Genomic DNA, 27,232 nt, shown 5'->3' with positions numbered 1-27,232 from the left:
CTCGACATTAAGGCTTGTCCGCTTGTCCGGGACAAGTGGATTTTTTTGTAGGACAAGTGGAAGAGAAAATTAGTTGTCCCACTGGACAAGTTAAATTTCAAACAAAATAAAATGCCATGTTACTTCACGTTATGTGCCACTCATTACGTCTATAATTTTACAGATTTAATTTTACCGATTTGAGACGTCGCATAACCGCCAGATTCAAACTGTGCTTTCGCGCGTTGGCTGGCGCTGAGCCAGAGTCGGACGCGTTCAGCGCTGTCATATATCACAACTAAGCAGTGTTTTCAACCTCATAATGTTTATTTTAATTTTATATTTAAAATTATATTTTATTTAAGTTTTATTTTATATTTAAATACACATAAGCACGAGTAAAACAATACATTTGGAGTTTGTAAAATACACACTGATGTCTGTGGAAGCAGCAATAACAATCTATTCAAATATAATTTGCCGACGTGTGTTATTCATATCAGACAAACATAGTGGAAGTAACTATAAAGTTTACTCTATTCTTCTCAGTTCACCGGCCACTTTCTTGCATTTATTTAGGGAGAAACTAATGAATTCACGTGCTGTAAATCCGACTGACAGGACAACATTGCGGCGCCCATCTCATGTTATAGATCAAGATTATTTATAAAGGTTTTTAAACAACCAAACACACTCACTTACACGTATTTGAGAATAGGAATATCAGATAGGCTGATTGATGACATGGTAAGCAAGTTTGTGAATATTTTGAATAAAAAAGGAAAAGCGAAATAAAAGCGACACATTATGTCATACAGTATTATTGTGGCTGCGGTGTATCGCATGACGCGTTGCCATGGAAACATTAAAGGGAACGTTCGCCTTGAAAAAACGGGGGTGGGGGTGTCAGTCAGAATATTTTAAACACGCGTGAAAGGGTTAAAGAAAAGATTGAAAATAAATATTTGTGTGTGCTGTAAAGTGGTTAGAAAAAAATTAAATCGGAATCGGCTTAAATCGGTATCAGCAGGTCAAACTCAATGAAAAATCGGAATCGGCCTAGAAAATTGTAATCTGTGCATCTCTAATTGTTATGTCTACAAAATTATTTTAGATATAGTATACAGTAAGTCTTGCTAGCTTGCAAATACTGAGAATACCTACAAGAGTCACCACTACCTCTGGTGATTCACTGCACACCTCTGGTGATTCACTGTGCAAAGTATTACTTTGTATTATGGAGTCTGGAGATCCTTATTTCTTGTTGAAGGGGAACTCTATTCTTGGGACACTTTCCTTTCTACTGTTTCAACTGAATTTTATTAATATTGATAGTGTTTGGATGCTTTCAACGGTTTGTTCGAATTCTGCATTAGCAAAACACAAAAAAATAAATGATAAAATTATAAATCTTTACCCGGACAAGTGACTTTTGTGCATGGACAAGTAAAACATAAATTTACTTGTCCGAAGGACAAGTGCCTCAAAAAGTTAATGTCAAGCCCTGTTAGGCTGGCCAGACACTTGAAGATTTTAAGGCCGATTTTTAAGGCCGATTTGCATCCCCCAACGATCTGGGGTGTGTGGCCCAATGTGAGGCTTGTCGCAGCTGACTTTTTGTCCAAAATATCTTCAATTGTGTGGTCTTATTACGATTATTTTATTGCTCTCGATCGCATCAGATCCTCCACGACTCTTGATCTGGCTGCCTGTGACATGATACCCGCGACAGCCAATGAGGGCGAGCAAGCGTCACCTACCAGATACGTGCTTCTATAAATGAAACTTGGCAGCTGCAAACATGCCACGAAAGTGGAGAATTGAGAAAAAAGATCAACCATATTTTTTTATTCTACTTTGTTTTTTACTGTAAGACAGAACGCGCTCCAGGAGAGCCAGCTGATGACATCGATTTGTCCTATCAACAAGTGTTAAAATAGGCGTGATGACTGCAAGTGTGCATAGATCTTTTGATTACCAGATGGGACACACTTAGGCCTATAGTCATGCAAAAAAAAACAAAAAAAAACAATTGTTTACAGAGCTTTTTTTCCCCAATACTTAGCATTTTAAAATAAACTTATAAATGTCTGTTCAGCAGTCACTATGTAACATTTAAAATTGTAGTGCTTCTTATTAAGTGATAGAAAGCTGTTGTTGCAAATGTTAAACAAAATACACACACCCTTCTCATATTTGCACCAATAAAATGTGCAGTCCTTTGTTTTACTACCAAATTATATGTAATATCTAATTATAATTAAACTTACAGTGAAATGTTTTCCTCGTGATTACGGAGCACGTGAATTCCCGAACATAATGCATGATGGGATACGCTTAGCCGAAGTGGTATATGAGAGAGTGTGGGTTTAGTGTGCATTAATGGCACTGCACTTTGGCATTTTTAAGATATGGGACTGTCTTGCGCACTTACTTACTGTCGCGTATGCATGCTCTCACTGTGGCTAAGATCGCTAGTGTATGTATTTGGACTGGGCATTTGGCTGGAGACCCAAGTTTGGTGTGAAGACGAAAAAACGTACCAAGCTCATTATGGGTCTCATTCACTAATAATTGCGTGTATTATTTTGTATTTGTATGCACAGATGAACTTCGTACATGAATTTGTTCTTAACATTGTTCTGATGTTAGTGAATTTGGAGTAGTATAAATGAGTGGCCGTGTGCATGAGGTTAGTCATTTGCATAAAACACCCAAACCATCTCCAAATAAGGGCTTTCCGCACTGCTGCTGCTGTTTGCAAACCAGTTCTCACAATAAACTCCTTTTATACAGACCTCTCCTTTATCCAGCTGTACACATGCGTATATCTGCGTTATTCAGAGATACCTCGCAGCTGAAGCTATAACGCAGCTTTAACTGTATATAGGGTTGCAAAATTCTGGGAATTTTCAAAGATGGAAACTTTCCATGGGAATTAATGGGAATTTAAGGGAATTAACAGGAATTTATGGGAATAAACAGGAATAAACTGGGAATTTTCAAAGTTGAGGGTTGGCTCTTCATAGGGAACTTAAATATAGTTGAGGAAAGTATATTTAGCATAATCTTGACTAAAACAAACAGATGCCATTCAAATACACTTGAATATCCATGCCATTCCTCAATCACATGCACATAGCACACTGCTTACTGCAGGGCTACTGAGACCACACCCCCTACTGGCACTGTGCATGCCTCCATCACATGTTCAGAAGCCCAAAGCACAAGACTATTGAAGGCACACATTTGAGCCTGTGGACTAAACAAAGTGAAGTAAGTTTTGATGATATTATGGGGAAATATATTTAGAAATGTTTAAATTGCAAATATCACATACAAATGTATTCATCTAGTAGATAGCAAGCTGATAAGTTAGATGCTAAATAAGCTAGCATACCTTTATTTACCACATAAGTAGGGCTGGGCGATATGACGGTATATATCGTTACCGCGGAGGAAAATGTCAACCGTAACAGATTTTTTTATTCCGTGTATACCGCGACATGTAAATAAGTAGGCGTGGTTAACTCAGCGTGCAGCGTGCGTGAGACTAAGACACTGATATTTGTCAAAGAAACATGAAGAATGACCAAGAGGATCCACAAAAGGAATTACGTTTTCAAAATGAACGTGATATTTTCGGGGGGGAAGGCGCAGAAGTCAACTAGAGCAGAGCAGCACACTGAAAGTTTAGAGAGACGCACATGCTTGCAACAGGGCTTACTTGACAACAAGTTCATATATCAATATTCTAACGAATAGAAATAACCTTAAATAATGTATCTATCCGTCTCTTATGTGTACAGTTACTTTCAGAGTGGACGCGCAAGCGGTTGCCGTGGTAATGAATATTTCCAAAATTCTTAACTTCCCATGGAAATTTACCGGAAATTTTCCGCCCCTTTGCAACCCTAACTGTATATGATGGAAATGGAATGTATTTAAAAATTTAATTGTATTATTTCATAATATTATGATATAATTTTATATATGGATTATATAATACAATTAATGCAACATACTTCAATATAATTATAGTCGTTTTAGGATGAAATATAACAACGCGATTAGAAGGCTGTGGCGTACAGAGTAAATGCTTTTTGTGTATGTGTGGTTTCAGTTGTTCCTATATTTTTTCGTAAATTTATAGAATAAATTTGATCACAAAATTTTTGATGAATCGTGATTTGTTCTTAAAATCGACTGTACGCACATTTCATGCTCAAATGTGTGCGTACGCATGCTTAGTGATGAATGAGACTGAATGTTCTCTCACAATTCCTGATTTCTAACACACACTCACAGCGTTCGGCTGGTCTTAGATATTGTTCATATGTAAATTGCATGAGCTTATTTCATCCAGTAGATTAAAGATCTAAAAAAAGGCCCATAGACCCTCCCCTCTAAGAAATCAGGACAGAAGTGGTTGAAAGTGGACAAAAGAGTCAGATTAAAACACCAGATGTAAATGGGAATGTTTCCCTCGTCTACTTGTGATCCGATCGACCAAAATGCATCTTAAACACCAGGTGTTAACAGGGCCTGAAGTTGCAATAGTCTTTTCTTCCCTATTGTGTGACGTACATCAGAATGAAACAAACAGAAAAAACATAGGGCGGGACTTTATTTTGTCCATCAAGGAATTGATTGGATTATGGGTGGTTGTTTGCTATCACTGTGATGTCAAATGAATGCACGCCCCCGTGCCAGTAAACACATCATAAATGCAAGAGGGAAGGGAAGTTATTTTGATTAAAGCTTATGCAGGACACATTCATTTTTAAGATATAATGCTGGCCATGCATTAATCATTTATAATAAATACTGCAATATTTCATTAAAAACAGTTGTCAATTTTATTTTAATGTAGAATGAAGCAAATATTATTGTTTTCATGTGATTAAGGGCAATCATGCATTTGGAGAGAGAGGAGGGTTTGCTGGACCTCCACTAGATTTCCGAGGCCCAGGTCCAGTTCAGCCACAACCTGAGGCGTTCAGTGCCACTGTAAGTTCACACTTGTATTTTATTCAGTACTAAATGTTTGCTCTTCTATAAGCTTGTAGATCTGCAGTGCAATGTCTGATGTGCTTTTAATTTAGAGCATGCCTCTCCCTGGAAATGCCTGTCCACCCCAACCTCCGAACAAAAAAGATCAGCCGGCACCAAAAGAAACAAAGACAGAACCTTCCAAATCGATGGCATCAAAGATATCAGCATTCAAGAAAATCTCTGCAAAGTAATTTATAGCCATGCTTTTTTTTTGCTGGAAAATCGATAGTGGTTCTGAGAAAGGAGAGGCTGTTGAAGTAAACTGCCATGTGTGTTTTCATTTCAGCACTCCTCGTGGACGCTCATTGGGAATCATTTCATTTATTGGCGTAAGTATTAATAATATAGTAAATTATATTAGTAGATTATTAATAACGAATAATGTGTTGAACATGTCAGTGTGCGCTAAACAAATGTGATGCTAAACCGTGACGTAATAAAAGATTTCTATGTTCATCATCAGTTTTTGACCTAACCAACTATGACAGACATATGCAACATAAAACACTTTTTGTATTATAGTAGAATGGTTTAATTTTAGTTAGAATATCATTGTGCATGATGTTAATAGCCATAATGAAAGCAATGCATAATTTACCTATAAGTTAAGGCAAACAAGAACATTCAAACTATTAACTCTGTAACTAAAAAAGTGTATTCCATGACAAAGATTGTATCTGATTGGTAAATTGCTTGTCGCTGGAATCTTTGCTGACCAATCAAAAGCCAGGACTGGATTTATCTATTTTAGATTTTTTTTTTTTCAATCCAATATTTTCTGAGTTAAAATTTAAAACCATATAACCATTTGTGCTACATTTTTATTTAAATGAGTGATTTTTTTTTTTTTTGCTTGAAAATCTGAATGCTTTTTGAGTATCAAAAATTTTGATAAAACTGTTTTTGATTTCTCCTCAGAATAATTGTGGTTTCATTGAACGGGAGGATTTGAAGAAATTCTCTTTTGTATTTGATGCCTTTTTTGGAAACCGAGCTAACTTGGTGCCTGGGGTTAAAGTGCATTTCACAGTAGTGAAAAATCTGGTATGTGTTTATATATGTGCTAAAATCCCAGAATTCATTTAAAGCATTTTGACGTTTTGAAGATGGTTTTGTACTAATTGTTGTGCTTTAACTTCTTGTTATGTCAGGGAAAAGAATGTGCTGTTGATGTGAAAGTGGCACCAGGAGGAACAGATGATATTGACAGTACGGTGTATGAAGGCGTTGTTCTCACAGTCCTTCCTGATGTGAGTAAAAGTCAAATTAGTACGTTTTTGAGTGGAAGGAAAAACATGCTGTTTTCATGCATGTATCTTTAAATGCAAATGAGCTGCTGCTCCCCACACCCCCGTATCCAGAAGAGGGCGGAGCCTTTACAGCTCGTGCCTCAGATACTCTGCCAAAGACTAACAAAACATCTGTATGGCTTTGATTATCATCTCTATCGCGGTCACGCTCACGTGACATTGTAGTTCTTCATCATCATGAAAGTTTATTATCTGCATGTTTTTTAAAGCCACATCAGTCTAAACTTCTGATATATGGTTTTCTGAGCATGCACATCCGAAGCATCCGCACAGAAAGCTGGATATCAGACGGAGCATCCCTTGAATATTAAACCAAGTTCTTTTTCACATGTTATTGTGCTTAAACTGTCAAATACACACAAGGTTATGTCAAAAACACACAAAGTTCACATAAACAGTTGGTCATATCTGTGAACTTAAACAGCAGGTGAAGAAATCGCATGTGTACATTAGATCTGTGAATTAAAGTGACAGCATACTGCAACCTACTGCTATATATGCCGTTAATAAGAATCAAACAACAAAAGAAAAACAGAAAATCACTCACTGCTCTTCATTGAACAACTCAAGTTGCTGGTAACACTTTACAAAAAGGTTCATTAGATAACTACCTTAGTTAACATGAACTAAGAATGAACAATATTTCAGCATTTATTAACCGTTGTTAATATTAATTTCAACATTTACTTATACGTTATTAAAATCAAAGTTTGCATTTATTAACATTAATCCACTCTGAACTGTAAGAAATTGTAGTCTGCCTCGACCCAGATTCCACTCCAAAATCTCATCTCCACTCCATTGAGCTCACCCCCAAAATGGCTTAATTATCATAGAGATGAAAGAAAGTCAAGTTATCAAAAGAGGAGTCCCAAGGTCTAGCTAGGACCAGGGAGCAGGACACGACGTTTTAAGTGTTATTGGTGCAAAACGACTAACGTTTCGACACCCATGCCGTCTCGTCTTCAGAGTAAAAAAAAAAACCTGTGAACACCAACCAGGCTGAAGCGCAAGTGACCCCTTTCGAAAGTCAAGTTATATTGTTTCTTCACCATTTGGGTTGATCACATCCTGAACAAATGGTAGTCAATTGTAGAATTGGACTGGGTGTGGGACACAGAGAACCTTCTCAGACAATGGGGTGTCACAACTTCATTAACATACAGACCACAGCTGTTGCAACAAGAGAAACTTAATTTACATTAAGAACAGGATAAAAGCTTTAAGATTTGGATGTTCTGGGTTCATTCTGACGCCGGTGAACCCAAGGTGCTTCGTGTACCTTGCCACTGCTATGCTGTAATAAACTTCATTTTTGAGACCTTCGACATCCACATCATTTTTTCTTACAGAACTAACATGAACAATGAACAGCTGTATTTTTATTAACTAATATTAACAAAGATTAATAAATACTGTAGCAAATGTATTTCTCATTGTTAGTTCATATTAGTTAATCACTCCACCCAAGTAGCAGTGCTTCGCCTTCTGAGAATATAGTTCCCAGTATGTATACGGTTAGAAGATGTCTGTGTCTCATGTGACCTTGTTATTTGTACACGCTGTGACTATACAAATCACAACATGTAAATAGGAAAATGTTGGCATTATTTTGTCACTTATTGGGAGCAGTATGCTAGCTGGAGCCATTTACCTCCAGTCTTTGTGCTAAGCTAGGCTAGCGGTGGGTGCGTCAGACGGAGTTGCGGCACGCATGGCGATGAGATGTATGGACTTATCTAACTCTGGGGGATACGGTGAATAAGTTTAAGTCCCAAAAAGTCAGCGTGTTGCTTTAACAAATTGACTAGATGCATTGTCAAATGACAATCGTTTCAACTTAAGTGGTGGAGAAGGTCACGTTAGCTAGGAGCTTGAGAGCTATTTGTAAGCAACCAAACTAACTAACCTAGTTAGCTCCTGAGTTTGTGTTGTTGATGAAATATAGGCTAAATTATAATACTACCCGACAAAAGGGATTGACATAGATGTATCTATAGTTGTTTTTTGTAGATTTATATAACAAGACAGGCCGGAAATAATATTAACCTCCGTGTAAATCGGTCCTCATACTATTGTTATATGCTCTGCTTTAAACTGAAGCCTGATCCCGGCCTGTAATACCCGAGATCGTTTGACCTGACCTGAAGCCGAAATCTTTGTAAGACCTACACTGCACATTCCTGCTGAGCTATTTATTGGTTGAAACTACAAGATCATATCGTACAAGGTTTAAAACATTTAAATACACACATCGAGTGGTGTAGGATTCAGACAGATGTACAATTTAGTTGCACCCTTCCCCCCGCTTAAGATTCAACAAGTTAATGATTAATTGATTGTTCATTTGAACAACCATCGATTATGGGAATTTGTAAATTGACATTGCTAGTACAGGTAGATCTGTCAAATTAAATTTTTTTTTCTGATGCTCTCTAGAGTGAGTATGTCCCTCCTCAACGTTCAGTTAAGGTAGGAAAGTATTCAGCATTCTCACTATTCAATATCAATCCACTTGTGTACAAAGAATAGAAATATGAGAGCTTTTCAGGGGAGGAAGAGATAGAGTGCTGAGCGTTGAGGGAGTTCTGCAGGTGCGTGTGTGTGTGTGTGTGTGTGTGTGTGTGTGTGTGTGTGTGTGTGTGTGTGTGTGTGTGTCGGCCTTGAGTGATAAGCAGAAACAGTGAGTGGGAACACTGAGCTGCCTCGACACACTATCACAACAACTACAGGGACAAAATGACTTTAGCAAATACATTCATCAATGCACATATTCAAGCATTACTCATATCAACTATCATCACCTCATATACAATCTTTTTTAATCATGTATTAACATAATTATGTATTAAACATAAATTAACGAGTTTTTGTTCCGCTTGTGCGTGGGTGGGTGACTGCTGCTGTCCTTGGTGAGTTGGATAAGAAAAGGATTGAGAATGTCTGAAGGTTTCAATCCTTGAACATGCACTGGAGGTCCATCAAGGCCAGATAGTCGCGTGCACACTGGGGTTGTTATAGTTTTAGAAATGTCACTAGTTTAAATGTAATTTAATTTATCATTTATCATATTGTTACATCTGTCCATGACGACATACACCATACGTAAAGGTCCCATATTGTACACCTTTCTGGAGTTTTATTTTAGGTTTTGATGTCTTTAAGAATACATACTGTATTTGCAGTAGAAGTACCAAAAACCATCTCAATATATTTTTACAGCTCTGCCAAGAACAGGTCAATTTTGGCCTGTCTTATTAATATTCATGAGCCTCAAGTCGGTCCAAACCCTTTAAGACTTTTGTTCTTCGAAACACAAATGAGGATAGTTTCATCTTCATATATAGTTTGTCCCTCCATTGAAAGTCTATTCACCCAAAACGCCAAAAGAGATTGGAAGATAAATCCATATCAATTGAGCAGTTTAATGCAATTTGTCTGAAGAGACAGATTTAATTTAGGCTTTGATTCACTTTCAGTGGAGTGAGACAAATCTCTCAGATTTCATTAAAAATATCTTCTTTTGTGTTTCATAGACAAGTCTCAATAGGTTTAAATGACATGGGTGAGTAATTGATGACAGAAATTTCATTTTTGAGTGAACAAACCCTTTAAATAGCATAGTAATTAAATTACAGAAACACATTTGTGATTCTGAGGCATGGTCTGTAAGCTTCAGATAGTCAGCTCTGGAAAACTAGTCACTAATCATTATTATTTTGATATCATCAATTTCATGTTTACCTGCACCTAAACATCACAAACTGTGGTGGGTGGATTTACTTGCGAATCTCATCACCCCTACCTTTCTAATTGGGCAGATGTACAGTAGTCAGAAGTCAGGCTTAGGAGATCTTTCTCTACTTTATTTTTGTATGTAATGTAGCACATTGATGAGTCTGTGGTGGAGATTATGCTTTAATGCAGTCGTTCTGAAACGTTTTTGGACACGTCCCCCTTTAAACCTTTCAAAAAATCTGGTGCCCCCCAAGCCCCACCCCACCTCTGACTACCAAATAATTTCACATAAAATTGTAAAAACTGAAAGATTTTTTTTATTGAAAAACCTGCAATAGTTTCACTTTGTAAAGCCATTGAAACATTGAAAAATATTACAATAAGAGGAAATGATAGGTCAGAACATAACTTTTAATTTAAATACAAAAAAAAAAAAAAATATTTCAGTGATGCTTTGGATGAACAGGATAATCTGAGCTTTTTTTGACAGCGTCTCACGAGCTCAGCTTCTTCATGTTTGTCTTCTCACGCGATAGAGAACTTCTTTGTCGGTGCAAAGTTTGAAGAAGAAAGTTTCGGTTCCACTTTATAAAGGCGAAACGCCAACCAACCACCATTCACGCACTTAAACACTATTTTAATGTGTTTTCTGTTCATCTTCTGCTAATCTTCTGCAGTACCTGTGCACCCGCCTCACACTTTGACAACCACTACTTTAATGTGTCTTGGTAACAATATCCTGTTGTATAGAGTTGTACTAAGTGAAGCATTAAAAATCTCTTTCTTTATGTATTTAATCAGGGCAATGTCAAGGAGGCTAATCCTGGCCGCATCAGGACCATTATCTCTACGGATCCCATTAAACTGCCCTTCGGCAAAGTGGACACCGATATAACTCTGCTACTGTATGATCGTGTGGAGTTCCAGTTGCTGACAAATGTTATAACCAAGGAACAAAGAGCCACAAACATCAAACCAAAAACACCAGACACTTTTCAGCTCACCAAAGAAATCAGGGAGACTGTAAGTATCCCATCATCCACCGACCTTTTTTCTGTTGATGTTGAAGTATGTGCTCGTCGTATGCTTGTAACTGCTCATTCCTTTTATTTTATTCAGAAAAATCTGTATTGAATTAAATGAGCATTGTATCTGTAAGATTCTTAAAAATGTTCTACTTAACTCCTGAACCTGCAGCGCCGGCGGCCCCAGATTATTGTTTACATTCACTGCACGTTCAATCATCACACTCTTACTTGATCTGGACAAACTGTGTATCAGAAAGATATAAGACTCCAGCTTCCATATCTGACCACTGTTTAACCGGTTGCATTGATATTCATTTCTTAATGTCAGGAGTGCAAAATAATCAATCGGTAACTTATGATATTTTTAATAGAATAAAAACATGCACTCATATTCAGTCACGTCTCCTGCGGTTTCTGTTTATTCGTTTATTTGTTCATGCAGCTGCACTGAACAGCGGCCGTTAGGGCTCTTAGTCCAAAGTGCGCATATTTGGAGAAATATTGATTTATTCTCATGTTAACAAAAAATATTTTGTCACAGAATATAATTTCTATCAATTTCCCACTGAGTTTTGCAAACTGAAGAGCTGAAAGAGCATTCAAAGCACGCTCTGTCTCTCCTGTTCTGGGTTTTGTGTGAGTTATAACTCAGTGAGCGCACATTCGGTCTAGAGTTGTCAATCATATTACGTGACCATAATTCCTGTCCTTCTGAATGACGATGTCCTGTACACTTGTGTGTGATTTTTATGCCATTCGGGGTATTTTTATGTCAATAAAAGATGTTTACATTATGAGTAGATGTAGTGCTTAGCTTCTTCATGTTCGTCTTCTCACGGGAACATAGCAGAATAAATGCTGTTAGCCAGGCTAATATATTCCAAACCTTTTTGTCCAACAGGACAAGTATCATCCTGCACCTTTGTGCTAGACATGAATGATCCTAAATCATGCGGCTTGAGGACGTGTGTGTGATTTTACTTTTCTAAATGGGTCAGGCTTAACATTTTAGCCTAGCAGAGAATGGGCAAAATGTGATTTAATGTATTTTTACTTTGAAGGAGAGAACCAAGACATATCTAGAAGCCACAGTATTAAAGAGACTTTGGTGTCTGGTTAACACCTAGAACACCCTACCCTGGATTTTGCACAGACAAGCACTACTTTTCTTCTGAAAACATAATATATTTATTATTATTATTTTATCACAGGGTGTGGTCATGAGCAAGAGTGAAGGAACCCTGACCATCATGACAGAGAAACATGATAACCTGACGGCTTCTGCGGCTGACCATTTATCAGATGATGAGTTGAATGTCATGGATGAAGTGGAGCTCACTGTTTTGACTGTGAGTAAAATTATTAAGCTCTCTTTTTTTCACCAGTACAACTCTGTATCTTTGGCTTTGTTGTTGATTGATTGTATTCGATGCTTCATAACAAATGCTGTGTGTTGAAGGTGAATGACACCAAGAAGGCCACCAGACTCAAAAAGCTGCCTGAGGGCTCTGTGACCTTTAATCAACAAGCAAAAGGCAATGAAGACAAGGTAGTTTAGACTAACAAAACGACTTGTTCATTCATAATTGTCCTGTTGTAGATAACTTTATACATTTTTGTGCTCATTAAAACTTTCACTTTCTTCTAAATCACATCTCTATCTGCAGTGGAAGCCTGTGACCATGGAGGCTGGTTCCTCAGGCTCCTTCGATGTAAGCAGTGAGAAATACGAGGGGACGATTGCCAAAATCGCCCCAAAGAAAAGCCCAACCCAAGAAAAGGAGGTAGGCTTTTCACAATCCCACAACCTGAACACAAGAGACTGAAGTAGTATCTTGATATGTTTAAACTTGTTCTGGAGTTTGAATTAGATAAGGAATAACATAAGACTGTAATGTTATTTAATCACATTTTAAACGTTAAATCTCTAAAGCTCCATGAATAGGTGATAGATTTGTGTTTCTGTTTGTAATGTAAGGTAGAAATTTGTACTGTAGCCCCACATTCACAAATAGATCTAGCCGTTGTTTGAGAACATCTGATTGGAGATTAGAGTAAACTTCTGCTCTATGTCTACATATTGTGGTGGAAATACACCTGTAAATTAAAGTCAGACCATTCAAAGGTAAAAAACAAACACGATTTATTTGTCTATGATCATGATACAGGTTAGGGTTGGCACTACACCTTTTTAATTAATGGCATAATGATGTTTCTGCTTGTTTTAGTATATACATAGTATGTGTGCATGTATATATAAAAAGTTGAGGGAACTGTCACTTGCCCGATCGGGCCAGTGCTGTAGTGGTGTGCGATATATATCGTCTGTGATATCGTAATTTTTTAATTTAACGATCTGACTTTAGTCTATTAAAATGCATTTATAATGCGCTCAGATTCAATATAAAGGGCAAATATCCCCCTGTATGTCTTATATATTTATATAATTTAATATAGTTAACCAATATTACACAAAGAGTGCAGTTTTTCGCCTAATATCAGTATGATTACAAACGTGACATTTTTTTTTTTTTACAACGTACAGTTTAATAAACAAGTTAATATTAGTGACTTACATTTTAGACATCAAATCGTCTGTTTCACGGGTTTATTTTCACATTTAAAGTATCTTTTAATTTTTTTTATTATTATTTCAAATAACAGTATTTAACGTTTTATATTTTCAACATTTCTAAACATTATTGATGCATCTTTAACTGCTTTTCACTGATTAACTTTAATAAAGTTTGATCTAGTTATGTAGTTTATACATTTCATTACAATTTCTCTACCTGAAAATCTCCTGTTTAAAAACCTGAAAAACACAGTTTATTTCATTTATATGTTTGTTCTGTTGTATTTATTTGTGCTATTGCTCGTGATTTTGATTATTTGTTCCCATTTTATTACTTACTGTTTAAATGAGTTCATCCTAGTAGCTTTTGGTGTCATAACCTTATTTATTATGGTTACATGTATCAAAAATAACGAGAACAATACTAGGCTTATTTTATAGGCCCATTTTATTTTATTTATAATTTTTTTGTTGTGGGGCCAGTGAACATTTTGGCAGGGCAAGTAAAAATTTTAACCAATTAGAAAAATCCTTAGTGTTGAGCCCTATATATATAAGCATTTAAATGGTGGCTGTCGTTAGGGGTGTTCGATTCCAGGTTTTTTGGTATTTATTTTTTAGTCGACTCCATTTACTTTACATCAAAAGAGGGTCAGAATAATACAAGATTGCAGTCGTTATTACACACACTTTCCTGACACAGAGCCTTAAAATTCCTTTATTAAACAACATGATTTTAGCATGACTGTCCAAATGAATCAAATTTAGCGATGACATTACCTTGACTTGATGAGTAGCTAGCTATCAACATGGTTACCTAGCTGTTGCTGATACCCAAATACCTGCAGAGTGAAAAGTCAGGAGACACAACCGTGGTCGAATAATATGTCACAATTAAATAAACGAGAAAGAACGTATTCTTTAATGAATGAATCTCATTATAATGTTTGGGTAATGGCGCTACATGCACACGATCATTGTCTTAAAAGTGCTTGGACAGGAGAGTTAGATATTAGAGATAAATACAATACATACACTCATTGATGTGTTTATTCTTGATGTGAGTTTTTAATGAATTACAGTTATATAGTTATTAAAACCATGAATATTTATATAATTATATTTATTGTATCATTATAACATCAATTAAACTACAAAGCTGTCACAGAGGGTATGCATTACAAAATAAATGTTCTATGGCTGCTGTCTATTTCTAAAGTAAGCTTCATGTGGGATAAATGTACAGTATGTGACAAAGTTGTTTCTGTGTTTAGAGTCGACTCCCCATCATTAGCTTACAGATTTATTCAAACATACATATTGAAGAACAGGTTTGGTAAAAATACAATTTAGCAAAATGCTCCTCTCTAGAGTTCATTTTTCTAGCTGACTAACGAGTTTATGGCTTTAATGGCTTTGCTGAGGTAAATGAAACATTACGTGCCATTGTTTACAAGCTATTTTATTGACTTCTCTCCGCTGTTGAAACAATGATTGACCGATTACATGAGACATACGGATCTTTCAACATACCTTCTGTTGTTCATTCATATTTATTTCCTGCTGTAACTAGTAGTAAAGCGCTGATGCTTCGCTTGGCAGCGATCTGACGCGCCACATTAAAGAGTGCCAGAATGGTATTTATTGTTTGAAATTGACAGAATTTGAAAGCTGAGAGTTTGTTTCATATCAGAAGTAATGAAGCACAAAGCTCATTGCGATTTAGGATGCGTGCTACAAAGCTGTAATCTCTTTACCTAATGCAAAGTTAACAGAATACTCATGCTTATACTAATGTAAAAGCAGTGGTATTGATTGAATACACAAAGAAAAAGTATATTTACTGTACAATAAGCTGTAGAGTTTTATTTCATAGTTCATTTCTTCCAGAAATGCATGTAAAAAAAAAAACATGCTGTTTGTCACCCTAGTGAGAACATAAAGGTTTTTTGGAAAGTCCCCTTGTGTTCTGCAGGTTGCATTGAAAAGATGCATGGATCATAATTATTTATAGAACCTGTGTGGAAGGGTTTTAATGTCATCTTTTAGGTTTTTCTTTATAGCCGTTGTGTTCCAATTCTTTCTTTTCTTTCTTTTTAGCAGATGGACAAGCAAGAGCCCACTTTGGGTCTTCTGGTCTCCACAGTGGAGGGCACTGAGAAACGGTTTTCTTTTAGATCAGGTGACGTGATCACAAAGGCCACCATGATGTTCGGTGACAAGGTCCAGTTCAACATTTCCACCAACAGCTTAACCAAGGAGGAGTGGGCTATCAATGTAGAGATCCTGCCAGAAACTTTCCTGACAGACTCTGAAGAGCAACGAAAGATAGTGAGTGTTTTTCTGTTGTTTTCATGGTGATTTGGCCCGCTCACGTAAGATGTTGAGTCTATACAATATTTAGGTAGTTGTTTTGAAGTAGGCACAAGAGTTGATTCGCAGCTGCACCATATCTTGGTCATAGGTTAACATGGTGCATCTTGCTGTCAAAGATGAAAGTAGCACCGTTGCACCATTGGTCATAATAATAGGACATTATAGTTATAGGCAAAGAAATGTCAGTGATTGATAGCAAACAAGAGTGTAGGGAATGCACCAAAATTAAGATCATAACTTTTAACTAAGCTTTGCTTGGAGTAACTATTTAAAGTAATAATTATTTTTTAAGCTATTATAGCAGTGGTTCTCAAACTTTTTGACTTGAAAGCCCCACATTGTCCAACATGATATTCAAAGGCTTCCCAATATTAGGTCATATATTTGGTTAAGAACCTCTGCATTATAGTAAAGCCCAAAGTACACTTCGGTTTTTATGCGTGCGCTAGGGTGTGCATACAGTGTTCTTTCTGTGCACAGCCCGATTTTTTGAACAGCTTGCACATGTACGTTTCATTTTGTTTTGGTGCTAATTAGTATTTCCACAAGGTGGCAACACTGGCCCAGGCTGTTGCTTCATGAACGAAAAAAAAAAAAAACGTAGACGATGGAATAACAACAAAGTACAGAGCCTCGCACATGACATGCGGATGAATTCATTCCCATGATTCATTAATTCGTTCACTTGTTTTAGTTAAATCGTGGCCTTGTTGAACTAATTTGTTCCCTCGTTTTTGATTTTAATTAAAACAAGGGAACAAATTATTACAACGTAACCACAGTTTAGTAAAGCGATGGCACAAATTATATTGTATATGGTATTATATTGTAAGCATGATTTACCTCACAAGGGAAAGAATTAGTAAAACATGCTGACATATTAGTAAGTTGTAGGAGCGAATTCTTAATCCATGTCCACGATATAATTTTTTTCCCCCGCATTTGCGGGGCTCTGTAAAAAAAGTACTCAAGGCTGCAACAATAGACGCCCGCCTTTACGAGTGCTTGGTATGGCTTGGCTATTACGAAGATACCAGTCTCAATGTGAACATGGTTAATAATAATTAGTTATGTATATAGCGCTGTACTTGCACACAAAGCACTTTTCAGAGAGAGGGAATCTGAGTTATAATACACAGACTGATGAAGTTAATCGTGGTTATTAGGACATCGTTGATTATAGAGGTCCATGGGGGAATTTGACCTGGGATACACCTCTACCCACCGCAAAAAACACTCTGGGATTTTTTTTTTGTTTGTTTTTTATAATTGCAGAGTCTTTGTTTGCGTTAACATCTCAGGCATATCAGGGTACATTTACACGACAACGATATGCTTAAAACGGAGACGTTTTTCGTGGACATCAGTGTGTGTTTACAATGAGCAGTGTCATGTCACCTTTATTTCTATAGCGCTTTATCCAATACAGATTGTTTCAAAGCAGCTTTAGTGATAACAGGAAAATTATTCAATGCAAACAGTTCATTTCGTCTGTACAGCAGCTCTAAAAGAAAATAGTGTCATTGTACAGCTGAAGTCAGATCAGTTTTGATTCAGTTCCGCTGTCAAGATCAATTATTAAATTAATTTAATCTACAAAGCAGTTCTGCAGAAATCAGTGATATCATCGTCCAGCTCATTTCAGTTCTCATCCAATAGAGTGTCAGTACAGGCAGATCAATAATATTGTTTATTAAGTGTCCCCAACTAAGCAAGCCAGAGGCGACAGTGGGAAAGAACCCAAACTCCATCAGGGACAGAATGTAAACATGAGCTCTTTTTCAGGAAAAATGTCATCATCAGCTGGCATTTACACTACGTCCAATGAAACCTGGATAATTTCTTGTGCACGTTACTCATCTCTCCATGTCATCTGTGAAAGTAATGATTATTGGTCATATTTTTGGCGAATATTTTGGCCCATTTTCTTTTTCACCAGAAAACCAAAAATGGCAGGTTTATGGCATTTTTGTTTTTTAATTTTGGTGCATCCCTACATTTTAGCATTTGCAGAAGAACCAGAACCAGTGAGGAACAGGTGCTGTGTTTTGCCAGTGCTAATCTTTAAAATATGATCTTTATTTTTGAATATGCCATGCTTCCATCTAATAGGGGCTTGTTGTCAAGCTGGATGATAATTTTGGGTACATCAAGACACAACAGGACCCGCAGCTATTTTTTGACATTAATGAGGTTATGGAGGACACCAAACTCACTTTGGCTGAGAAGGTTGAATTTACGTTAGTACCGGTAAGTTCTCAGCCGATGAAACATCACGATCTCTGTTGCATTACATTATTAACTTGTTACTACAGTATCAAATTTTGTTCATAACCTTTTGTAACTGCTAAATTTTTTCCTGCCCAGTATTTTGTTACTGTACTTCTGGTTTTTGCTGGAAAAGTAAAGGATATATTTTGGATACTGATCTGTCAATCCAGCTTTTTGATGTAATTACTATACTATTTGAAGAATGAAGCAGCTGAAGGGGAAAATCATGCTGTTAGAATCAGAAGGCTGAATGAAAGTGTCTTCACATCAGCACCAAAATTAGAGGCCTTTGGAGTAAAAGAGAAGGTGCAGTACATCAGTTTTTTTGTTGTAAGATTTATATACTAGGGCTTGCACGACTACGCGATTTACTAGTCATCCAAAAAATTTGATAGTGGGTCAATTCCTAAAGTATCCCAATACACTGTGCAGCATCAGTGGACAAATACATGTCCCTCTTGCTTAGTTTCTCTTAGCCTCTGTGTAACATTGGATTAACTTCAGTGTAGTTTGCAAGAATTTGGGCTTTTAAATGAACAAAGACCATCTCATATGTTTGGTTCTTTGGTGCTTTATGAATGATCAGGGTTCAGTGTTTTCATCTTTTGCTTGATTCTGAATATATCTGTCCGTGACAGGTTACTATACCACATGAATGATATGCAACAACACTGGGACAAAGTTTGAGGAAAGGGGAATGTTCCTCTTGCTGTCACCATGTATGAAATAAGCTAAACTCAAGTGATAGATCCACTATTAGTTGGCAGAGATCCCTATGCATGCTATTTGTATCAGACCTAATCGACTAGTCAGTGCAACCCCTAGTTTATACAATAAAGAGTTTATCAGTTAAGTAATTTTACGTGGTTTAGTTGATCCCTAAATGTGAGTTCTACCGCATTTGCTTGGCTGCCTGCAGAAGAAAATGACCATCAAATTGCTGAAGGATCCAAAAGAATATATCAAGGAAGAGGTCAAAACAGAGGACAAAAGCAGTAAATCAATGGATGTAGAGTAAGTAAATCATGAGTAAGTAGGTCGGTTTAGCCCATTAGTGTGTAGATGTTCTGAAGTAGTACTTCATTGGAACGTAATGACATTAACAGTAAGTCTGACAGTAAAACAATAAATCTCCTTTCTGTCATAGATGGGTGGAAGTGAAATGTTTGGTCACAATGCAAAAAATGTGCTCCAAAAAAGAAGTATTTTATCTTCATTCGTTTGTTTTCTTGAGTACAAAATACAGCATGTCTAACAGAAAATAATAAATTAGTTGTAAAAAAAAAATTGCTTAAATTGAATGTGTTGTCAAGCGCATGGAACGGACATCAAATGTGATAATATAGATATTTCACATAATGATAATAGTTACTTATGTATATGTAGTTTACATCTTAGTGAGTCTTTCTAATGAAAAATGTTGTTTTAAACATTTGATTCAAAGGCTTGTCATTGCAAAAAATCATACTCATTTTGAATACTTGTGTGTTGTAATTATTATTATGTATAGTAATAATTATTCAAATTATTTTTGCTACTTATTCATATAGTATGTATATTTAAGGTTTTCCGTTGTAGAGCTTCCACTTTTCACAGTTTTTTGTTTTGTTTTTTTAAACATTGTTGTAACATTTAATACATTTTAATGCGATGTGTGTTGACAATTTCTTGATCTTTAGCAAGCCAAACAAGGGAAAAGACAAGGCACCACCATCTTTGTCATCTGTAAAAGATCTGAAGAAGGAAAGTGAAATTAAACAAGAGAGAACCACAGCTAAAGTTGATAGAGTGCGGAGCAGAAGCAGGGAAAATAGTCGCCGTAGGTATAGTCGAAGCAGGAGCAGAAGCAGAGAAAGTGGCAGACGCAGATATAGTCGCAGCAGAAGCCGGAGCCGAGACCGAAGCAGGAGCTACTACAACAGATACCGAAGTTCCAGCCATGAAAGGAGGGACAGTCGATACAGACACAAACGCAGTCGTAGCAAAGAGCGCCGACGGAGTTGCAGTCGCAGCAGAAGCAGAGAAAGAGAAAGAGGCACCCAAAGTTCCAGGAAGAGAAGCCGCAGCCCTGCGGACAGATACGATCGCTATGCAAAACAAAGCAGTAGTAAAGATTCAAGCAACAAAAACAGAGCTAAAAGCCCTAATAATGTAGATGATGAATTATTGAGAAAAAAGAGAGAGCTAATGGAACTCAACGAAATGATTGCACGTAAGAAAGCTATTGTTGCTATGGAGCAAAATGCAAAAAAAATTGAACCTGAGCTTGAGATAGATGGAAAAACTGGAGTTACAACATTTGATTATCAACATGTGCATCGTGAAAACGTGTGGATGCCTGACCTAAAGCCAGTGAAGTCCATCTTGAAGAAACAATCTGAACCTCAGACTGATCATCAATCTCAGGTTTGTTTTTACTTGGGCTCCTGGCTTTCGTTTTGTATCTTATTTTCTATTGCATATCTCACTGTCTCTTATTCTTTAAGGCTTCTGCAAGCAAGGAAACTACTGCTCCATTTTTAAAGAGTGAGAGTCAAGAGATGCAAATGGGATACCATCAACAGACTAGTGCTTTTGGCTCAACATTTAAAAGTAATTCTGAGAGGACTTTGACCAGTGCGTGGCCTGAGAAGATATCTTTACCTCAGGTTGAGGATCCAGAATTGGTGAGAAAAAAGAAGCAGTTGGATGAACTCAGTGAGTCAATAGCACGCAAAAGAGCGATATATGCCTTGGAACAGAAGGTCAAGGTTGGTCGGGAAGTGCCTGAAATGGAAGCAGAATATGAGTTTGAATCACACACAGATGACACATTTGTAATGTCTAAAGGGAACTTGTGGAGCTCTGAAATGAAACCTGATGTTCAACCGAAAAAGTCAATTTTGAAGAAACGCTCAGAGATTCTCAGCTCTCAGGTTTGTTCATTGTAAAGGATATATAAAGATTAGCACTCCTTGGTCGAAAAACCAGCTTACAATGGTGAAGGTTTTTTAAAACAGTTGTAGCTGAGTATTTACTGGCTGTTTGCCAGGTTATGCGCCCCACCAGCTATGGTGGTCTATCGGCCCTGATTTTGGCCAAGATGGTATTCTACGTTGTGACCATTTTACAGTCCCATCTGATTGATCATAAAATAACTGGTTTTGACCATCTAGAAACCATATCAAACCAACTACCATCTGAAGCTGGTTTTAGCTGGATGTCCCAGCAGTGCTATGAAAAATACTTATGAAGCGCTTTTCCACCATCTGGCTGAACAGTTCTGAGCATGATGAGTTGGGTACCAGCAGCATTTCCACTCGTTTAGCCAACTGTACTCTTTACAGGAAAACTGTGTTGGTGGAAAAGCGTTAGTGATGTGCAAAACCACGACAGGTCACGTACACCACAATGGAAACTGGTGTGATTCATCAACAGTAACCCTTTGGCTCAATGGTGGAAAAGCGCTATTGGAAGCCAAAATGAGCACAATGTTTTAAGGAAAAGCTACCTGTCACTACAGTGTAATTTGTGAAAATTATTATTATTTTTTTTTATCTTTGCAGAGTGATGCAACATCAGTTGATGAATATGGTCAACCATGTCAGGATGATTCTACTTTTACAAAGATACTTTCTCAGACGACAGCAGCTTCGCCATTCAACAGGCCCTCAAATCCACAGCCCATTCATCCTGGTACTTTTGGCTTTTTCAAGCAGATCATAAACGAGTCTTCAGCAACCACACAAGTCAGTGAATCGCCTCCTTTTAACAAGCTAGCAATCCCACAGCCACTCACGCAAGCCTCCAGTTCAAGGTCTTTGCATGACCAGAAATCTTCCAACATGTCCAAAGGTAACAATTCTCATGATGACCAACAGAGGGCAGCATCTCACCAGCCTCCTGACCATCCTCATAGCAGTAACCCTTCAACAAGTCAGACTTCACCATCAGGTCAAAAGCGCAATCTAACAACTCAAATGGAACGCTTCCTTAGTGCTCTCAACAAGGCTGACACCAGTGTTGTTAACTCATTGTTTCAAGAGGCAAGAAAGGATCTGGTTCCAATGAATGCACAGAAACCCCCTCAACCACATTTAGATAGAAACATACCCTTCATGGATGAGATATATGATCCTTTTAAGGAAGATGAAGACAGCGATCAGCCTTCCGTTATGGGTAAACATTCTGGCCAAGAACGAGGTAAAAACCCTATGAAGATTGAAACCCGTTTGAATGACCCTAGGAAAGATGACCTTTTGCCTCATGAAAGAGCTGTTCAGGATGGTAGTGGCTTTTCTCAACTTGTTGGAATGAAGTATGGTGTAGATCCTACTGCAAAAGCAGAAAAGAAAAGTCCATATGAGCATCCGATGGTTTCAGAAAATTGGAGCATGCATAAAGATCCAAATCAGTTTTCTGAGCAATGGAATCAGTATGAAGAGGGCACTGATCCGTATGCAACACAGCACGAACATTACACTGATGATCACGGTCGGTATAGGGAGCGTAGTCAGTCTGTTGAATACCAGAAAGTCAATCAAAATGTCCTGCTTTCTTGCGTAGAGGACAGAGAGATGCCTGATAGTAATTTTGACAAAAGCTTAGCTCGTCAGCAGTCCGAAGAAAGCAATGAAGATAAAGACAGAAAGTCAGAGAACTTTGAAAAAATTCAGAGTCTTCTGCAGACAATAGGACTTCATCTAGACACAGCAGAGGTTAGCAAATTAGCAGACAGGACACAAGAGCGGTTGTATGGCAAAATGAGAAAACCTTACAGTGCTGCATCTCACTCCTTTGATCAAAAAAGGGAGCGATCAGTGAGCCAATCTGAGCAAAGGGGTAGTAGTAGTAGGGCAGATTCCACAGACTCTGAAGGCGTCCGATCTGTTTCTCCAGCTCATTCCTCGAACCGTAAGGTTTTCATGAGCTATAAGGACACTGTAAAATACAAAGACCAGCACAAAGGGGAAGATGTAGACCTAACTAGCATTAAGAGAACCGTAGTTAATTTGAAACCAACAACAGACAAGCAAGAACCGTACGAAACTTCATCTGAGCAGTCCGCGGTTTCTCAAGTTTCGTTCCAACCAGTGACCGGTTTAACCACAGTTCAACCTGATAGTTCCCAGTATGCCCAAAATCCCAATGTTCCCACCTATTCCGCTTCCCAGTATTCCCAATACCAAAGCAGTGACCAGCAGTTTTGGGGTGTGGCTCCTGGTATGTACCCTTATGCCACTGTGCCTCCATCCCCTAATTTAGGTTATGCTAGTGGTCTCCAAGGAATGGCTCCACATATGATGGCTTCTTATAGTTCGTACACTGCACAAATGGCCAATCCATATTGTGTGCCGCCTACTCACTCCATGCCATATCCTTATGGTCCTCCACCTACTCACAACCCTCTCCACCTCTCCTCAATGGACGCTTCCTACAATAGCCAAGTGGCTATTCAAATCCCAACAAAGCCTGTTAGGTGCCTCAAAACAATAGAAACAGTCCCAACAATCCAAACAGTTCCAACCGTTAAAGCGGGGCCTGCCAGCGCACTTGTTAGCATACAGCCTACAGAAGACAATCAAGCAAAAAGTACATCGGAGGAAGCCAAGAATAAACAAGTTGCTACCATAACAGAAGACGACATCAAGGCTAAGCAGAAGAAACGGGTATGACATCTTTCTTCAAACTTCTCACATGTGGAATCCTCTGTTGGGTGATCCATAATATACATGTTATACTTAATTTATACTCATGTCATACTTTGTAATTCTGTGATATGGCAAATATTGGAAGCTATTTAAGGACAATGTTGCATTGAGCTAATTGTCTTCAACTTGTAACATTTGGAACCTGTGATAAATCTACTGATTGTTTTAGCACAATTTTGTCAGTGAGAGTGTTTTGTTCTTATATAATTGTACTCTGGGCAGCTTGAACAGTTTAACCAGAGAATGAAGCTGAAGAAAGAGCAGCAAATGGAAGCCCAGCGAGCACGTGGACAAAATCGGAATTCGTCTACAGGTATTAGTATTTCCAGAGTCTTTAGGTTCAGGCATTTATTGACTACTTTATTTATTGAGCTTCAGATGTAATTACCTGCATAGTCTTTTTTAAATTATTATTATTCTTTTGTCTTGCAAGAACCTTAGTCATCCAGAACAGTACTTTCATTCCCAAGAAAGATCTATTCAGGTAGTTCTTAGGTCATAACAGGGACAATATGAGATTATGGTGTAGCTTACTTAGCCCTAACCTAGTCCTTTGTCATGAGATCAGGAAACATTATTTTGCAGTGTGGAGATCATGGATCATGGAATGTATCAAAAGCGGGGAATGCAAATAGATGACCTGTATCATCAAAAGTCAGGGGTTAGCAGAGTTGTTAGTGTCTCTTATTGTAGTCTGCTTATTCTTAATCATAAAGTGGATGATGTCTCTTCATTATCATTCACACTATATAATGGCTTGAAGCATTCTGGACAAAACGCAGGTGCTGATTGGTGGTTCTTAAATCAGCGTGGGCTAAAATAACCAATGACGTTTTACTTAGTATTGATATTTGTTGACATACCTTTTAATATTACAAATACTGCTAATTTGAGTATGTTTAATGTCAGATATATTAGATGCTTTATTTGTGATATAAACATTTATTTAAAAGCCAAATTTGTACCAGACTTCAAAATTAACCCGGGCCCGGGCACCCCCCCTGCTTCCATGATCCATGGTGGAGATTAATGGGTTATTTATTTAATAGCCGACCTTGAAATTAGAATCTTGATTAAATTGTGAAAACATTGGTAATAGTTTTTTAAATGGTGATTTTATGTTTAAAAGTATTAGATTTTTTCAGACAGCAAGCTGGAAACTCTGTCTACACTGGATGTGCGCATTAGAAGTAGATTGTTTGCAGTATATTCAGTGGCGCTGTCTACACCGGAAGTCTCTGTTACAGCATGTAACAGATGCACTTTCTGTTGACAAAGTTTAGTTTCTCTCTTCTTTTTTTCACTTTTTAGATCTGTTTCTTACACTATTTTTCATGATATTTAAAATCATAAAATGTCTAAATGCTTTGCAGCGCATTTACCATTGCCCTGAGAATATTTGCCATCGAAATCCAGTAATTTCAATAGGAATACACGTGATCAGGTCAGGGTGAAAGCAAATTCGCCACATTGACCAACAGAAAGCTTCTTGGGTTTTGAAGTGATTTCTGCAGGAGCTGCGAATTTGCAACCGCACCTTTACTTCAAAGTTGTGGTTTGGTGATTTATTTCCATATGGAAATGCAGTTGTATCAAAAGTAGCATAAATGCTATTCTTAAATAGCTCATGCTAAGTCACTTTTTACATCTCTGGATTTTTGTTGAAAATAAATGAGGATTTACCCATGATTTAGGGCGTAGTTGGGACATTAGCTTCAATGCTTCTAGTACCGACTCAACGCCAGTCGCTTCCAGTGTAGACACGTGTTCTCGCAGTAGATGCAGGTCAGATGGTAGATGAGAAATTGTACCTTAAATCTTTTATTATTTGTCTACTCATTTTCCCAAATTAGATGGAGATTAGATAGGATTAGGAACAGGTCTTCTGTTATAAATATCACTTGGTAGGTCTTGAAATGATGTTAGATTATGGACCACCATTTAAAAAAAAAGAAAAGAAATGTTCACTTGGTCAAGCCTGTTGAGGTTAATGTAAACCCTATATTGTAACATATTTACAGGTAAAATTACCCCCAGTGAGATAAAGAATGTGTGGATATGTGGCCACTCTCTTGTGTTTTGGGCTGAGAAGAGGGCCACTTCCCCAGAGTTTGGAGTGCAGTTGGGCATGCACCCGAACTGTGTGCGCGTTTACTGGAAGGGCATGCAGGGCATGACGTGGAAACAGCTTGTACCTTTGCTGCTCCAGCTCAAAGACAACTGGCCCAAACCTGATGTGCTTATAATCCACTTGGGTGGAAATGACATTACCACAACTGCTCCAGAAGCCTTTATTTCGACTGTGAAGAAAGATATGACCTCACTGAAGAGCATATTCCCCCAATGCCTGCTAGTGTGGTCCAGCATCCTTTCACGACAGTCCTGGAGGGGTACAGAAGATAGCAAAGAAATGGACATCATTCGCATGGCCATTAATGACAGCATACAAGAAATGATGCCGGGACTGAGTGGCACTGCTTTGAGCCATAGCAACATACAGCCCTATTTGGGACACTACAGACCAGATGGGGTTCACCTCTCTGGGAAGGGCATTGATATCTTCAATCTCAACCTTCAGGCTTTTCTGGAGAAATGGGAGCGTGAGACGAATAAGACAGAGACATCTGACCCGGCAGTTTGAGATGATGAAATTCCTGAAACGGTCATTTGTTTTGTTCAACTTGTACAGTGCCATGTCTGTTGTTGTTTTTTTGTTTTTTTGTCACTTCAAAATTGATTGTTATACAGCTTATGTAGAATGAAAGCATTTCTTTTCTATACATGCATATTACAAAAATATTTTGAAAGAATGTTAGACTTGAGTTTTTACTTGTTCTGTTTTATACATTTAGTTTAATGACAAATAAAGACAAGACAATTTAATCACATAACCTTACTGTTGTCTTTTGATTAGAAATAAACTTTGCTTTGTGTCATACACATGGGTTTTAAAATATAAAGAAATCCATCTATAACTTCCCTTGAATTATTTATTTTATTTTAGTAGATTTAGCTGTCAGGAAGCGTCCGCTCCGTTTAACACATTTTACAAGGATTAAATGCGTTCCATCAGCTCAAGGAAATGATATTAAAAAAAGTATTCAAATGCAATCGGGTCTGTTAGAAACGTAGCCTCTTAATTATACCAATGATTTCTAATGTTTTAGATCAGTGAAATCCAAACGGTATTGTGTACCACCGGGGGTAGTT

The 27,232-nt window shown here is 37.5% G+C and overlaps 1 protein-coding gene across 2 annotated transcripts in view; it reads left to right on the top strand.

The window, feature by feature from the left end:
* Positions 1-26,911, top strand: part of LOC308681888 (uncharacterized protein) — a 30,249-nt gene extending 3,338 nt beyond the window's left edge. The window contains exons 2-19 of one of the 2 annotated variants that reach the window (XM_081351188.1): positions 4,888-4,989; positions 5,085-5,221; positions 5,321-5,363; positions 5,953-6,078; positions 6,186-6,284; positions 10,884-11,105; positions 12,322-12,459; positions 12,570-12,659; positions 12,778-12,894; positions 15,789-16,016; positions 18,174-18,311; positions 18,534-18,638; positions 19,252-19,346; positions 20,012-20,738; positions 20,819-21,247; positions 21,878-23,980; positions 24,245-24,335; positions 26,044-26,911. In XM_081351188.1, the coding sequence (XP_081207314.1) occupies positions 4,888-4,989; positions 5,085-5,221; positions 5,321-5,363; positions 5,953-6,078; positions 6,186-6,284; positions 10,884-11,105; positions 12,322-12,459; positions 12,570-12,659; positions 12,778-12,894; positions 15,789-16,016; positions 18,174-18,311; positions 18,534-18,638; positions 19,252-19,346; positions 20,012-20,738; positions 20,819-21,247; positions 21,878-23,980; positions 24,245-24,335; positions 26,044-26,663 (5,610 nt within the window). In that variant the 3' untranslated portion in view covers positions 26,664-26,911. Of the gene's footprint in view, positions 1-4,887; positions 4,990-5,084; positions 5,222-5,320; positions 5,364-5,952; positions 6,079-6,185; positions 6,285-10,883; positions 11,106-12,321; positions 12,460-12,569; positions 12,660-12,777; positions 12,895-15,785; positions 16,017-18,173; positions 18,312-18,533; positions 18,639-19,251; positions 19,347-20,011; positions 20,739-20,818; positions 21,248-21,877; positions 23,981-24,244; positions 24,336-26,043 lie in introns of both variants that reach the window. The other variant, XM_081351187.1, reaches the window with a different exon arrangement.
* The last annotated feature ends 321 nt before the right edge of the window (positions 26,912-27,232 follow it).

Source organism: Scardinius erythrophthalmus (genome assembly GCF_964197995.2).
Source record: "Scardinius erythrophthalmus genome assembly, chromosome: 21".
In the NCBI taxonomy this organism is placed as follows: Eukaryota; Metazoa; Chordata; class Actinopteri; order Cypriniformes; family Leuciscidae; genus Scardinius; species Scardinius erythrophthalmus.
Note: the sequence above shows the minus strand (reverse complement) of the source record. Positions and strands in the feature narration are given on the sequence as shown.